Source organism: Ammodytes marinus (assembly GCF_949987685.1).
Source record: "Ammodytes marinus genome assembly, chromosome: 22".
Lineage (NCBI taxonomy): Eukaryota > Metazoa > Chordata > Actinopteri > Uranoscopiformes > Ammodytidae > Ammodytes > Ammodytes marinus.
This window is the reverse complement of record NC_137226.1, coordinates 17,133,004-17,147,599: the sequence shown is the minus strand read 5'-3', so window position 1 is coordinate 17,147,599 and position 14,596 is coordinate 17,133,004. Positions and strand designations below refer to the sequence as shown.

The 14,596-nt window shown below is 43.6% G+C and overlaps 1 protein-coding gene across 1 annotated transcript; it reads left to right on the top strand.

Annotated features, from left to right (window-relative positions):
* Positions 1-526: 526 nt before the first annotated feature.
* ccdc3a (coiled-coil domain containing 3a) lies at positions 527-10,766 on the top strand. The gene is made up of 3 exons (XM_080051391.1): positions 527-1,336; positions 1,848-2,025; positions 8,067-10,766. Exons 1-3 carry the CDS (start codon positions 930-932, stop codon positions 8,376-8,378), a joined length of 897 nt encoding a protein of 298 aa, XP_079907517.1. The 5' UTR covers positions 527-929; the 3' UTR covers positions 8,379-10,766.
* Positions 10,767-14,596: the final 3,830 nt, after the last annotated feature.

Below are 14,596 nucleotides of genomic sequence, written 5' to 3'. Positions count from 1 at the left end.
CCGTCCTGTAGACCTGCATATGAACCTCATTATATTTATCTGATGTGCTCCACTAGACCACTTTAAACAGTCAGGAGGAGAAATGGAAATTCATCCAGATCATTCAATTGGAATTGGAATCTATTAAAGGAACCCCATCAAGCACCTCTTATAGACATGCCCTTCAAAATTACGCACCACGTTCCTGCTTTGATGGGACTGATTGGTTTTTCAATTTCTGATCCTCTTGGATGCTTTCAAATGTGCTATCTCAAAAAATGCAAATTTGACTTCTCAGTTTAGCTCATCTAAACACAGATAAAATGTATGGTTTGCGGTTAGTAAAAGCATTACTTATGGTTTTACTTTTAAACTCTGTCTTACATAGTCTAGGCTCCTACCGGTTTTATACAGCCTTCAGCGCACGCCGCACCAACCAGTTGACAAGTGAACGTCAAATGTCGGAGCTTCACACCAGTCCCTGAACGCAACACCAGTGCGCTCTGCTGGAGCTCATCGCTGCCACCGCAGACAGATGAGATGGACACACTGGGAACTCAGCAACAGGTTGGAGTAGTTTAAGTTTCTGCAAATTGACTGGATTATTGAGTTCTCTGGAGGGGAGAAGATCTGACAATGTGCAGGTTTGGCACATGGACTAAAGCAACGTGCTCGAATTCTGTGTAAAAGGAAAAAGTTACTTGGCATGTTTTTAGAATTTTTGGTAGAGTAGAGCATCCTCCGAGGGTCCATGTAACAATCACAAGTTTTAAGTTCTAAAGACAAAACTTTTTATTTTTTGCTCAAATTTAAACTTTTAGCAAATTGTAGACATGAATCGATGCACCTAAATCCATCAAGTTTGATCAATAGGTCAATCAGATCTTTCACAAGTGGATTTTTCACCACGGGGTTTTAAAAACTACCAGAGGCTTGTAACCCTGCTCGGGATGTATTCCACGGCTCTCCTCCTCGCAGCGCTAGGCGTCTTTGCGCATTTGGACACTTTTACGCACGGGTGCCAGCTGCCCTCCGAGTGGCGGCCACTCAGCGAGGGCTGCCGGGCGGAGCTGGCGGAAATCATCGTGTACGCTCGGGTGCTGGCGATCCACCGGGAGCCCCCGGGCGGCGGGGCGGGCAGCCTGTACAACTCGCTGCCCTTCGGCTTCGGCTACGGGTACGAGGGCGCGGAGGAAGGGCTGTTGTACTCCGCGGAGGTGGAGATGCTGTGCGATCAGGCCTGGGGCAGCATGCTGGAGGTGCCGACCGGATCCAGGCTCAACCTGACCGGACTGGGCTACCTGTCCTGCCAGTCCCACACCGTCATGGAGAACTACTCCTACTTCTTTTTCCTCAGGTGAGATGTAAAGACCTGGGCACATGCATCCAAATAGTCCAAACAGAGATTTGAACTCCAAATAGCCCACTGTTCCAAATTGCATTTCCGCCAGCCCAGACACTTTTTATTGTTTTTAGACTGCTCTATATAGAACTGTTTTCCAGATAGAAGGTTCTTAGCAAAATAGCATGTTTAAACTAACAATAATAACCCTTTGACTTTTTTTGTCTTTGTATGAGACAGACAAACTGCCTGTCCTTTAGGTCTATTTCTTTTTTGGAGCAAATTGGCTACTACTATATTTAAATATAATATTGAGGTATACCAGTACAGGCTGCATTTCCATCAAGAGACACTTTTAATTCACTACATCTAAAGGCTGAAACTGTTGAGGGACTGGAATGGGAAGACCTGCACAATTTGACTTGGTTGATGCAAATTCAAAAACTACAGTTACTTTCTGTAGCCCACAAGCCCATACTTCCTCCTGCCATGGTCTGAGCTGTTCCCTGCTTTACCTCCACTGTAGGATGGATGAGAACTACAACATCCTTCCCCACGGAGTCAACTTCCAGGACGCCATCTTCCCCGACACGTCAGAGAACAGGCGCACCTTCTCCAGCCTCTTCCAGTTCTCCAACTGCACCCAAGGCAGCCAGCCCTTCCACACCTTCAGCCCCGAGTGGGACACCCAGGAGGATAGCAGGGTAGGGCATCACATAGTTAGGAACACAACACACACACACACACACACACACACACACACACACACACACACACACACACACACACACACACACACACAGACCTTTCATGTCTAGTACAATGTCACCTCCCAGAGCTCAACCTTTCTAACTAAACAAAGAAGGACCCCCATACAGCATGGTTGGGTGGTTGGTTGCCATAGTAATGCCTCCTGCTTCCTTAAAAAACAATAATGGTTCCCAACTCCTTGTACACTCTCATTAAAGGTGGAGTGAGCCATTCTGGAGAACGCTAACACCATCTTGTTACCATGGAGATAACAGATTAACAGACCAGATGAACAGCAGGGTTCAGGGGAAATAAAGGTGGTGGGAACTGACAAGTATGATTAGGGTTTTCTGCTTTGCTAGAACTCTACTTGTTGGACCTGAATATGCTGTTGTAGTGAGTGAGTGAGTGTGTGTGCGTGTGTGTGTGTGTGTGCGTGCGTGTGTGTGTGTGTTTGTGTGTGTGTGTGTGTGTGTGTGTATGTGTGCGTGTGTCGAGTGGACACCTGATCTTGAGCTGTGAATGAATGAATGAATGAATGAATGAATGAATGAATGAATGAATGAATGAATGAATTTTTATTTTTGTGTCATGTCCAAACAAGGACCCATCCCCTTCGGGATTATAAGACACCAACAACTGTATCAAATTCACATGATAACATTCACTTCCTGTAAATAAATGGAGATCACATTTCACAGTAGGACAACAAGGAAACAGACGCAAACAAAATAAAATAAAAGCAAACATAAGGATCTCATTGATAAGTATGTTTTGTTCTCTTGGCCCAGGCCTTCTCCAGATAGCCAGCAAGGGCAAATACCTTAAAGTCAAAGAGCCACTTCAGCCTGTCTGCATCATTCATCCACATGAAATCAACATCACCACACTGATCGAACAATCTCTGACGCAACCCATGGTACAGAGGGCAATAAAACAGAAAATGAAACTCATTCTCCACATCAAGGGTACAATAATCACAGAGTCTTTCCTCCTCTGGGACCCCGCGGTAACGTCCTGTCTCCAGGTGCAGGGGCAAGATTCCAGAGCGTAGCTGGGCGCACAGTGATCTTTGCTTTTTGGATAAAGGAGCACACACATATTTCTCCTTCCTGTAATAGTTCTTAATCAAAGCATAAGTCCTCAATTTTGGTTTAAATAAAATGTCCTGTGCCCATTTATCTTGATACGTATTGGAAAGAGTTTCCTTAGCGGACACTATATTCACTGTATTTACACTTTGGAAAAGGTGAGTGGCTCCAATATCTGTGAATATTTCCTGCACCTCACTTGCCCATGCACCCTTCACAGTCACGTCCCATTGGAAAACCTTCTTGGCAACCCTCCTCTCTGGGATTTTTATTAAACGGTTCCATAGAGCCAACATACAACCCTTCCACCTTACTTCACTTGGCTCCCATCCCATGTCTCCCGCTATTGCAAGGACTGGGGCAAACCTGTGAACTCCCAGAAAGTATCGTATCGCTCTTTTCTGCACTGTCTCTCCTTTCCCGTTTACTTTTGCACCCCATATTCCCGCCATATAGTCCAAGACTGGACACACACAGGTATGAAACAATTTAGAGTAGGTAGCATATCCCAGATTTCCCAACTGTTTAGTTTTAGCTATTACTCCACCAAGAGCCCTACCCGCAGAACCAGCCAGTACCTGTGTGCCATGCTGGAAATCCATATGATCACCCAACATAAAACCCAAATATTTGTAAGTTTCAACATAATCCAGCTTGTGGTCCCAAAAGTAGAACTGAAAGGTGCTTATTTTGTCCCTGGTCTGTCTAAAGTGCATGATCTGTGTTTTATTGTAGTTGAGCTGTGAGTCTGCTGACAGGAATGTAGCGAGGATCAGTAGAGACACAGATTAACTAACCTCTGGCCCAGCACAGAGCCCCCCCCCCCCCCACACACACACACACCACACACTCGTATTGATTATAGGCTACCCTTCTTAGATCACCTGCAAGAGATTGGTTACACGTAATCACCTCCCGGCCAGTCGATGATCAAAGCAATCACTGGTTGGTGGAGGTCCGTCCGTCTGTCTCCTCAGGCAGACAGAGCACCAGCCGTCTAGAGGTCAGAGGTCACGGTAGGTAGAGATGGAATGACACAGATCTTTTGAAGGAACACGAGAGCAGCTGTTAAGATGCTGAAGAGGTTACAGTAACTCATTACATAGTCACTTCAAATGACCGGGCCCTTTGAGGAAAGGTAAGAAAGGCTGCGGCATTCCTCTTTTGCGTCGCCGTGTTTACAGCATGTGGGCACAGCTGTAACCTGTGATCCTATTGGCCAAAGTCACAGACGTGACGGAACATGTCGTGGATAGTAAAGAGATGTCTTCCCAGATGAGGTGTCACGACTGACCAGCCGCCCTACGTCTGCAGGACAAGGCTATAGCAGGGATGATGTCATGTAGTCCGCATAAGTCTGAGAAATAAGCCTTGTTTCAAATGACTGAAGACTTTTCTAGGTATTTTTTTTTAAGATGAAATTTCGTCTTTATTCTCAACATTTCTGACCTCATTCACTCCTGGACTTGGATTGTCTGGATTGACTTGAGCCTTGACTTGGACTTTGTTGGGTTGTCTTGACTTTACAGTTGTGCCAAAAGACTTGAGAAAAAGCTTCAGAAAAAATTAAAAAAATTAACTGATTTAATGTAGCGCCACACCATTAGCATCTTTACAGTAATGAAAAATACTCACAGCTATACCTATAAGTATCATTTGTGTCAGAATATGGCTAAATATATAGAAATCCGAATCAAACAGTCAGGAGTGTTTCTAGGTTCCTGAATCTGACTGACCTAAACACTCGCTAATTCTTTCCTAAATGGATTTTTTTTTCCCTGGTGGTCTTCAGGACAGCAGAGCAGCTCAGGGGAAGGTGCTGTGGGGTTGTTTTCTTTGGGTTTAACCTGCAGGGTCCCAGTTATACGGTCAGAGGTCAGAGAGGCCGCGGGTTAAAGACACTGATCATCTAAAGGACGGGCACTCGCTTGTAGAGTCACAACCTTCAGGCAACAGAGGCACTAAACAGGTGTTAAGCTCCGGGAATTCTGGGAGGAGTAAGAGGAGGAAGGAAACTCTCTTTCTTTTTCCTCTGTCTTGTCTTGTCTGCATTTCATCACTCTATCAGTGCTTCTATAGGTTCATCCTTTAGCTGGAGGTTAAAGATAAAACATCCCTTATTTTGGAGTCAGGAGGTGGTTAGCTTCTCCTGCCTTCAGCCTTGTGGGAACCAGACGCCCATCCAGGAGAAGAGACAAAAGACTTCCTCCACTCCTCTGCCAAAACCCTCAATTAGCTCGTGTCAAAGCCTCTTATCAGCAGCACTCAGGGGCAGCCTTCACCAACCCTGCTGTAACCCCACGAATCATCAGTTTAATACACAGTTATATTTCTGATAGATATCCTTTTATTTTGAAGTCCTCTCTCCTTCACTTGATGGCCCACAGAGACACATTCCCCGAATACTTCCTAATCAGCACATTTCACTGTTTACATGCCCTCCAGTCATTTCATTACGGCCACAGCGAGTTAATACGCCAGTCGTATAACTGTCGTAAATGACTCCCGTTAACATTTTATGTGGACGTTTAGAGGGATAAAAGGAGTACAGCACAGTTTCACTGTTCACACGGCAGTTAAGGCTCAGTATGAAAACAGTGCAAGCTGTGTGTGTGTGTGTGTGTGTGTATGTGTGTGTGTGTGTGTGTGTGTGTGTGTGTGTGTGTGTGTGTTTGTGAATCCCACGTCACTTTCTTGGTCTGTCTGACTGCTTGTTCTTTGTATTTCTTGATGTCTTACTCTCTATTTATGTCTTATTGTCTCTCCACACACACATGAGAGTGCACACACACACACACACACACACACACACACACACACACACACACACACACACAGGAGGAGGAGAGACTCTGTATTGTCTTTTTGGCATCAGTATAGCAAAGCTCCAAAGACACTATTAATGAGTGTGGGGGAGTCATGCTGTAAAGTAATCAAATGTCTGAGCAGTAGGCAGGGCTGGACAATCATACATACAATCTCCACTTACTTTCTTTCTTTTTCAGTGTGTTAACAAGTTGAATTCAGGATGTCATTTTTGTATGTAACACCATGTAAAATCTCCAACCTTCAGTTTGTACAAAAGATGCAAGTTTAGATATGTTAAAGATTAGCAGTTTTGAAACTGGTTTACATTTGATTCAGTTTGGGACATATGAGACACCATCACTCCACGAAAATTTTTGTACGCCTCAATTTGAGGACATTTTGTACATGTGTGTGTGTGTGTGTATCTTCACATGTCCTCCAATTACTGTTTATACAGATGATGCATCACAGCAGGTAACACCCGGATGTTTTGACAGGTGGTGTACTTTTCTGTGTGTGTATGTGTGTGTGCGCCATACTATCTATGGTGTGTGTGCGTGTGTGTGTGTGTGTGTGTGTGTCCCACTGAGTTTCTTCCTATGAGCACGAGGAGAAGTTTAAACTTTAGAAAAAAAGAAAAAAAAAAAAAAAAGACCAGTTATGTTATCTGCGCTTGACGTTTGTTTAGACACATCCCCTTGACCTGGTCTAAAGGCCCATAAGCTACCATGTAATTACTATGTCCCCGGTTCAATTCCAGCATTCCCCAAGCAGCATCCCCAGTAAAAAAAAATGACTGGTCATTTTATTACTGTAATTTGTGTAGGCCTACATTTAGACAACCAATATGGTTTATTAGCTTGCTTCAAAGGGGCTGCTAGGTGATAATGTTTTTCAAAACGTTGGTAAAAGCCGAGCTATTTGCTCCCACATTTCCTGTCTTGAGGCTACGCTAACGAAACACATCCAGTTTTTACTTCTGTTCTTCATGCACACAACACAAGAGTGATATCTATATCAATACTGCCGCCATTTTAACACACTGACTCAAATACAGTCCACTCAGTCAAATAAAATACACTATCAACACAGCCTCTGGTGCTGTGGACTATACTGTGTTTGTTAGCAAAGGTAACAATTAGCATTAACCTCAACTGAGATAACAACCTGATAGCCATGTAAAGTGTCTGCTTTTGTGCTGAATGAGACAATTGTGTGAGTGTAGAAATGTTCCCAGGTTTGTGTGTGACATGTGGCACACACACACACACACACACACACACACACACACACACACACACATTCCCCCACTGTGACCGTGACTGTGGAGCACTCACCCCCCTGCTAACCCTGCAGGTTGAGGTCAACTCTGGTCTACCAGCGAGATGAAAAAATGAAGGGCCCCTGAAACATCAAAGTGTGTGATGCCTGTGTGGGTAAATGTAAATGACGAGGGTCAGGGCCTCCACTTTATTTCCCCCGTACACACTCCGTTCAAGTGCCCTGGGCTTTGCAGAGGAGAAAGAAACACACGAGCAAAGGACGGAATAACAGCACTGTGGAGATGAAAGGAACAAAAAAATTTTTCCATTTTTTTTATCAGAGTGACTTGTAAGAGCCCGAAATGTTACAACATCCCCAAATGTGAAAGCAACCTACAATCTAATTTAAAAAATAATAATAAAACCCAAATAATAGCAATAACTGGTGGAAAATGTAACAATATGCTGAGCCCATAACGTATTGACTTTCTGCCCATAATGGAAGAACATATCATATTTTGGGTCACTTATTATATATTTTTTCTCCTAATCATTTTATTACATAACGATTGAGTCAATAATTACTGATGGATTAAAGGGCTTCAATGTAGACTGTAAAAGCATTACTTAAATGTATTACATTTTCTCTTTCACGTTATGGGTCGTTGTCACATGGGAATATCCCAACAGCAGTGCTCCCACACTGCAGCAAAACCAGCTGACGAGACGGCAACTGGTGCTAGCCTATACAACCCTTTGGTTTTGCCTGCTAAGAAAACAACCCCTTCCTGTATACCTTCCCTGCTAACTTAACGTTTCCTTTTCCCCTCCCAGCTGCTGTGCTCCTCGGTGCAGGCGGCTCTGTTCGAGGAGGAGGAGCGGGGCCGCAAGATGCAGGAGCGCTTGGCTGCGGCGGAGCGGAGGAACCGGCAGCTGAAGGAGCGCGTCCGCAAGGTGAAGCGCTCCCTGAGGAACGCACGCAAGGCCGCGCGCACGGCCGAGCAGGAGGCCGCGGAGCTGAGAGAGAGGCTGAAGGCTGCGGAGCGGAGGGCCGGCCATCACCTCAACGCCATCACCCAGGACGAACACCCGCCACCCGGCCGCTACGCCAGCACCACCACCACACGACAGAGAATGCAACTTTAACTAATGCAGCGTTAACCCCTGAAACCGCCACTCACCTGGACTGAAAAACTGGCTGTAGAGCGAGTGAGAGACTGCTGGGCGGCCTCTATGTAAAAGACTAAATAAAAAGCAACTGTCTGTCATAGGCTATATATTAAGTAAACCCACTTTTTAAAGGAATAATCTACATCGTTTTTTTGTTGTTGTAAATATAATACTATTGTTCTGGCTTGTATCTCAGATTGCTATAGGACAGAAAGTGTTCAGGGACCTTCCTGGTCATCTGACAAAAGAAGCAAAACAGTTTTCCTGAAAGAGGATCAGAGGTTTATCTTATGGAGGATGATTGCTCTTGCAGGCGGAGCAGTGATTTAGCTCTGCTGCCTTTTTACAACTGGATCCCCCTTGCAGCTCAGTGCTTTTCTCAGGCCGGGCGATCACAAAGGATGTGACAGTAACAGCAGGAGGAAGCCATGCGTTATGCTGTCTGCCGTTCAACTGTCTGCCCTTTCAATGACAAAAGAAAATCATTTGTTCTGTCTATGCTGGAGAATTGAGAAATGTAGTTTAAAGGGACACTCTACCTATTTCACATATCATAGTATAATATATTGTGTGGCTCTGGAGCTTTGTCAAGACTTCTTAACAACCCTAGCGATGTCAATGGGTTTATCATCTTGGCTTGCGTTTAGAACTATTTGAACAGAAATCTTCCAATATAAAAGAGTAACACATTTGTGACATGAAGTTTGAAAGACAACAGCGTTTACCAAGTAAAGTGAGGTGGTAGGAGGGTCTACCAGAAGACGCAACTGAATTGCATTATGGGAAGTTTTACAGTCAGGCTATACCTTAGCCTCTGTTGGATGCTTTAGCCATCACTTTTAGCCATTGCCATTTAAACATCTGGCTTGGTCTAAAGGATACAACATCACTGGAATACTCCGTCTTAACATTTTGCCAAGCAGACTTCAATTTTCTGCTTGTGATACTTCATCCTGCATTTTAAAGATTATCCGGACACTTTGGGACAGTAGAAACGAGCTATAAAAACAACCTTCTACATTAATATGGTAAACTTCATAGCAAACGGTTGCATATCAGACGAGCAACATTAGCATTCATTTGGAGACTTATTTCTTAAAACCTGATAGCCATATCTGGGCGTAGCTAAATGCTAACGATGTTCATGGGCTGGTTGACGTTTGGTGCTATAGAGTTGCATTAAAAATCAAAACAAAGAGCTGAAAGGCGCTAAAGATACCCTAGAACTGAGTTGAACTGCAGTTGGGTCATCATTTTCTGGGTCCTTTCCTACGAGTGATCCCTATCACATTACACACATACTAAAATGGCCCATTGTTGATATAAACACATTGATAAAAGCAGCTTTAAGTGATTGGAAGACTTGTGTATAGTGGCATTTTAGTGTTTAGTGTTGGAGAGGGTTCATTTATTATTCATTTGTGTGTGTGGACGTTCTTTGTATGAATGTTTGTCTTTACATAACATCCGATTTGGCTGAACATCATAGTGTGAACGTGACAATGCTTGTAAGAAGACTTTTAAAGTCTAGGTCACTGGAGAACAGAAAAACAAATAGCCCCGCGCACCCTCAGCGGTTCTGTTAATCCCCTACAGTGTCGCACAGAGAGTGTTAAAGAGAGGTTAAGGTCAGAGGAGAAACTGTATGTGTGTGTGTGTGTGTGTATGTGTAGCATTTGGGGAGAGCAAGACGTGTGTGTGTGTGTGTGTGTGTGTGTGTGTGTGTGTGTGTGTGTGTGTGTGTGTGTGTGTCTGGTCCATCAAGTGACTGGAATGTGTTTGTGTGGGCAGCAATGTTCTGAACAGCAGGACGTCGTTGAAATGTTCCCCCTAATTCAGTCTGGAAATCCAGGGGAGGCCCAAGCAGCCGTCGCATCACAAGACCTCAGCCAATTGCAAGAAAAAACCATTCACCAGGACCAACGAAAGAGAGGCAGGACGGACGGACAGCAAAAGATGTGTTCTTCAGATGCCGAGTCGAAGTCCCTTTGCAGCAAGAAAACATAATTAAACACTCACTGGTGTCAAGGCGAGGAATCAAGCAGCCACTGATTTACAGCCTGCAGCTATAGTGACTGAGGTGCTTAAATAAGAACACAACCCACCCCCCTCTCCCCCGTTAAAATGATATTTTGTGAGACACTAGCCTGGTGCGTCATATTCCTTCCTTGTCTAAATTAGCATGCAAGTAACACAGGCTATAAGGAAAAATGTTATAACATTGCAAACCCTGCAGCAGCAAAACGTGCGAATACGATGCTAATAGGAACTGAGATTTTGAGGAGATGTGGTTGAAGTGCCCAGAATCTTGTGCCCCATGGTGAAACATTCACTTGATAAAATAATGCAATCATTCAAAAGATTAAAGCCTCTATGTGTATCATTTCTATGTAAATAAAGCAACTTTCTGACTTTTCTGATTCTTCTTTGATGACTAGGGTTTTGCTCACTAAGTATTTTGTTTTTTAAATTATTTACATGGCAGCTTTAATTTGACCTATGTCTTTGTAAGATTGTTCACTTGGATACCATTGACTTTTAGTGTGGTTTGATAAGAACACTTTGTTTCCCCCCCTTTATTTATATCTCAACTTGGTTTACAGTATTCTAATGTTCAAATCATTTCAATCAAAAACAGTTAGGATAAGGAACTTAGCATGCATATGAAAAGGTTAAAGAGTTCACTTAGGCAGTGCTCAGCTCTAAACGGCCTCTTGACAAGATAATATACATGTAGCCTATGATGAGGCAGGCAAAATGAATGGTATGACAAGCAATTCAAGCCAAGGGGAAGACAAAGAAGGAATATAGCATATAAGGGCTGGCATTAGGAGTTAAGAAAATAGACCTTCTTCAACTTCTTCTGTAACTTTTGACTGAAATGACAACAGCTTGAAATACATCAATTGTGTTGTTGCTCCACTGCTAATTATCATGGAATGACATTAAAGGCCTACTTCACCGGTTTGAATATGAAGTTGTATTGAATTCTGAGATCCTATGTAGTATAAATGTGCGAAAAAAATTGAAATCGGTTCATCCTAGCCTGAGAAAAGGCAGAAAGAGTGTTTTTTTAACCCTATATTTCTCTTTCTCGTGAGATCACAGAAAGAGAAATATAGGGTTAAAAAAAAACTTACTTTGTAAATATTACTCAGATGTCTTTTACTGTGACATCACACAGTAATATTTACAAAGTACGTTTTTAAAAAAAATGTCAGTGCACACATCACTCAGGCTGCTTAGACCAGCTAGCTAACGCGGCACCATGCTGCACCACGCTTTTGAGCAGGTGACAGTTGTGGGCCCAAACCACTGTCAGTTCTGGTGTTGCAAATAATCTTGCAACATAATCTTGAATCACAAAATAAAAAGGTAAAGTAAAAAATGCTGTTGCTGCTGGTGTAATTGCGCTGCTTTCCGACAGTTTGTAGTTTGGTTTGGTTGTGGCTTCCTATCTAGCACACAGAGTGGAACAGTGGAATGGAACATGCACGTCGTCGTCCCCCCCCCCCCCCCCCCCACTGCTGTCAGAACGGTCCGTCCAAATGACACGGGTTCGTCTTTGCGATCACTTCCAATTACCCAGCAGCATGCCGTGATCCCCACCGCCATCCCCTTTGAGAATGTGCGTTATCTCAGTGTTTCAGATGATCAACCTAAAATTAGTTTTATGGAATATATACAATATAAATATATATATTTATGGTGCTTGGTAAGGTACAAAACAACTCCCTGCTGAGACAAAGCCCTGCAGTCAGAGAAAGGCTGGTGGAAAGGATGGGAGACGGGCGAGGGGGGGTGGGGGGGATTAAGTCCTGAATTAAAGATGAGGAGAAATCAGTTTAAAAGGCAGAGAGATCAGTGACTCCCGAGCACAAGCACACTTACAGCTCCACAGCCAAAGTCAAAAAGCTGTGTGTGTGTGTATGATCAGGCAGTTTTGAGTTCGCACAGAAATGCTTTTTCAGTCTTGTGTGTGTGTGTGTGTTTACTGGGCATGAGTGTCAAAGGGATATAAAATAGGCTACTTTGATTTCACAATTTTCATTTCAGTGGTTTGTAAGTGTGTGTGTGTGTGTGTGTGTGTGTGTCAGGGGGGAATGAATCATTTCAACTGAGCCAACATATTCAATGTGTTTACGCACGTGTGTGTGTTCCTCTCTATAACACAAACCGATATAGACAGACCGTCAGGAGGAAAATCTCCAACCGAGACGGAGGGGAAAGCAAGAGGGAGTGTGATGAGTTTAACAACAGGAAACTCCACGGGCCAAGCTCTGCTAATAAAGGAGCAATATTACCTGCAACGAGCAAGTCAAACACCTTTCGGGCCAGGGGCGTGCATAGGCTTTCTTAGGGGCATGGGCAAATACTTTAAAAAAGGGCACCTCCTTGTATACCCCCTTTTCCACAAGGCATTGGTTCAGAGCCGGTGCCTAATTGCAAGCCAGTTCTTTGTGTTTTGACAGTGAAGGAAAACGTGTCCTGGAGTGGCACCTACTCTTAGTTGCTGGGCTAGAACCAATAACCGTGTAAGTATAAACTGTGTAAAACAAATGGTGCTACTAGACGAAATCAAAACATAATTGCTGTCCGTAGTGATCGTAACCAGCAGCAGATATACACTGGACAAAAAAGGGCAGGGGTGGTTGCCCCCCCCCCCCCCTTCACACCTCCTGCCCACACCACTGTATCTGGATAGAGCATAAAGAAAAGATTGGAAAAGGCATTCAAGGGCAGGATGTAGGGAGAGTTGGGTTCACACATAACACAACACAGCAGTTTGTTTTAATGCAGCAGCTTATTGTACAGCCTCCAAGAATTCCCAAATGTCATTTATTAGAATAAAAGAGCCAGGAGTCATTAGCGAATTAGCTTAGATCAGCTGAACCTTATCAATACCTATTTAAACTGGTGCTGGGCAGCTGGGAAGGCTCAATGAAGTGTTGAAGTCGCTCCCAGAGAAAAACACTGATATTGCACAATTGGCTGAGTGCTCTCTTTAGTTTTTTTTCTTGAATGCCGTGAACATATATTTTTTTATCTGAACTCCTACTGAACCCCTTAGTTTGAGCTTCACCGTGATTTAAGCGTGGACCGTGGAGTGGAGACCCCCAAGGACAGTCTGTACCGACTCCCAACATACAGAACAACATCTGTGTCTACAATATGTTTTTTTTAAGCCCATTAAATGTATCCCAACATGTGCTAGTAAAGCCAACCTGTGCCTCATGTGTCTGCAACATCTGTCTTCTGTCTGCTTAACATCTGCCCTACAGCGCCTATAAGGGCTAAATGTCACTCACACAGTTGTAAAGAGTGTCTGGTGTCTGCATTATACCCAGCGTGTGTGGATTCTGGAGTTTACATTTCTATACTGAATAGAAGCACACACACACACACAGGTTGACATAGAGGAAATGTAGGCCTATTAGTGAGAACGAGTTGTGCTCGTCTTCTAATCACAGAAATACGCACACGAAAACAAAAAGAGTCATATTACGATCATTCAGGATTTATTCCAGGAGAAAGACAAAAACGGAAAAAAAAAAAAAAAAAAAAAACACGATCAGTTGCTCTTGGCCGGACTGTGTCGTCATGGTAACTCTGATATGTGCACATGATTGTCGAAGGCATCTGATACTATAGACAAGCCCCATAAACAGAGAGTCATCATCATCATCATCATCACAGCACAATAAGTGCGGTGGCGGGCTATTAGGCTCCTGGCTCTCAGACATGAGGGTGTCGTGCACAGTATGGGAGTTATGTTGTGGTCACATGCAGAGAGTAAATACAGTTGAAAAGCCAGCGGACTCAGCGGGCTCTGGACGAGGACACCCACACAGGGAGACAACGGGTCCCCACAAGGCAGCTCCTAGAAAGTTTCAGTTCAACAAACAATTCTCAGAGGCCTTCACCTTATCTTTTAGACTGGGTAGACTGGAGAAAAACTGCTAGCGTGGCACTAGATAGGCTATACGGTACCGGGGCTAACGGAAATCAAGAAAATGTCTTAGTCAATGAGAGACTCGGCTAATATTGTGACAGCATTTGGTTAAAAACTTATATTGAGACACTCACATAAAAGTAAAAGTATATCCTATGTCTACTTCAAAGATAATTTTAATATATATATTTATATATATATATATATATATATATATATATATATATATGCTTATATTGTG

What these genes read in the sequence shown, in the direction of transcription:
- ccdc3a (XM_080051391.1), top strand. Translation starts at nt 930, where the DNA reads ATGTATTCCACGGCTCTCCTCCTCGCAGCGCTAGGCGTCTTTGCGCAT. An exon ending in TCCTACTTCTTTTTCCTCAG is followed by an intron (nt 1,337 to 1,847) that starts GTGAGATGTAAA and finishes CCTCCACTGTAG; the next exon opens with GATGGATGAGAACTACAACA. An exon ending in ACACCCAGGAGGATAGCAGG is followed by an intron (nt 2,026 to 8,066) that starts GTAGGGCATCAC and finishes TTCCCCTCCCAG; the next exon opens with CTGCTGTGCTCCTCGGTGCA.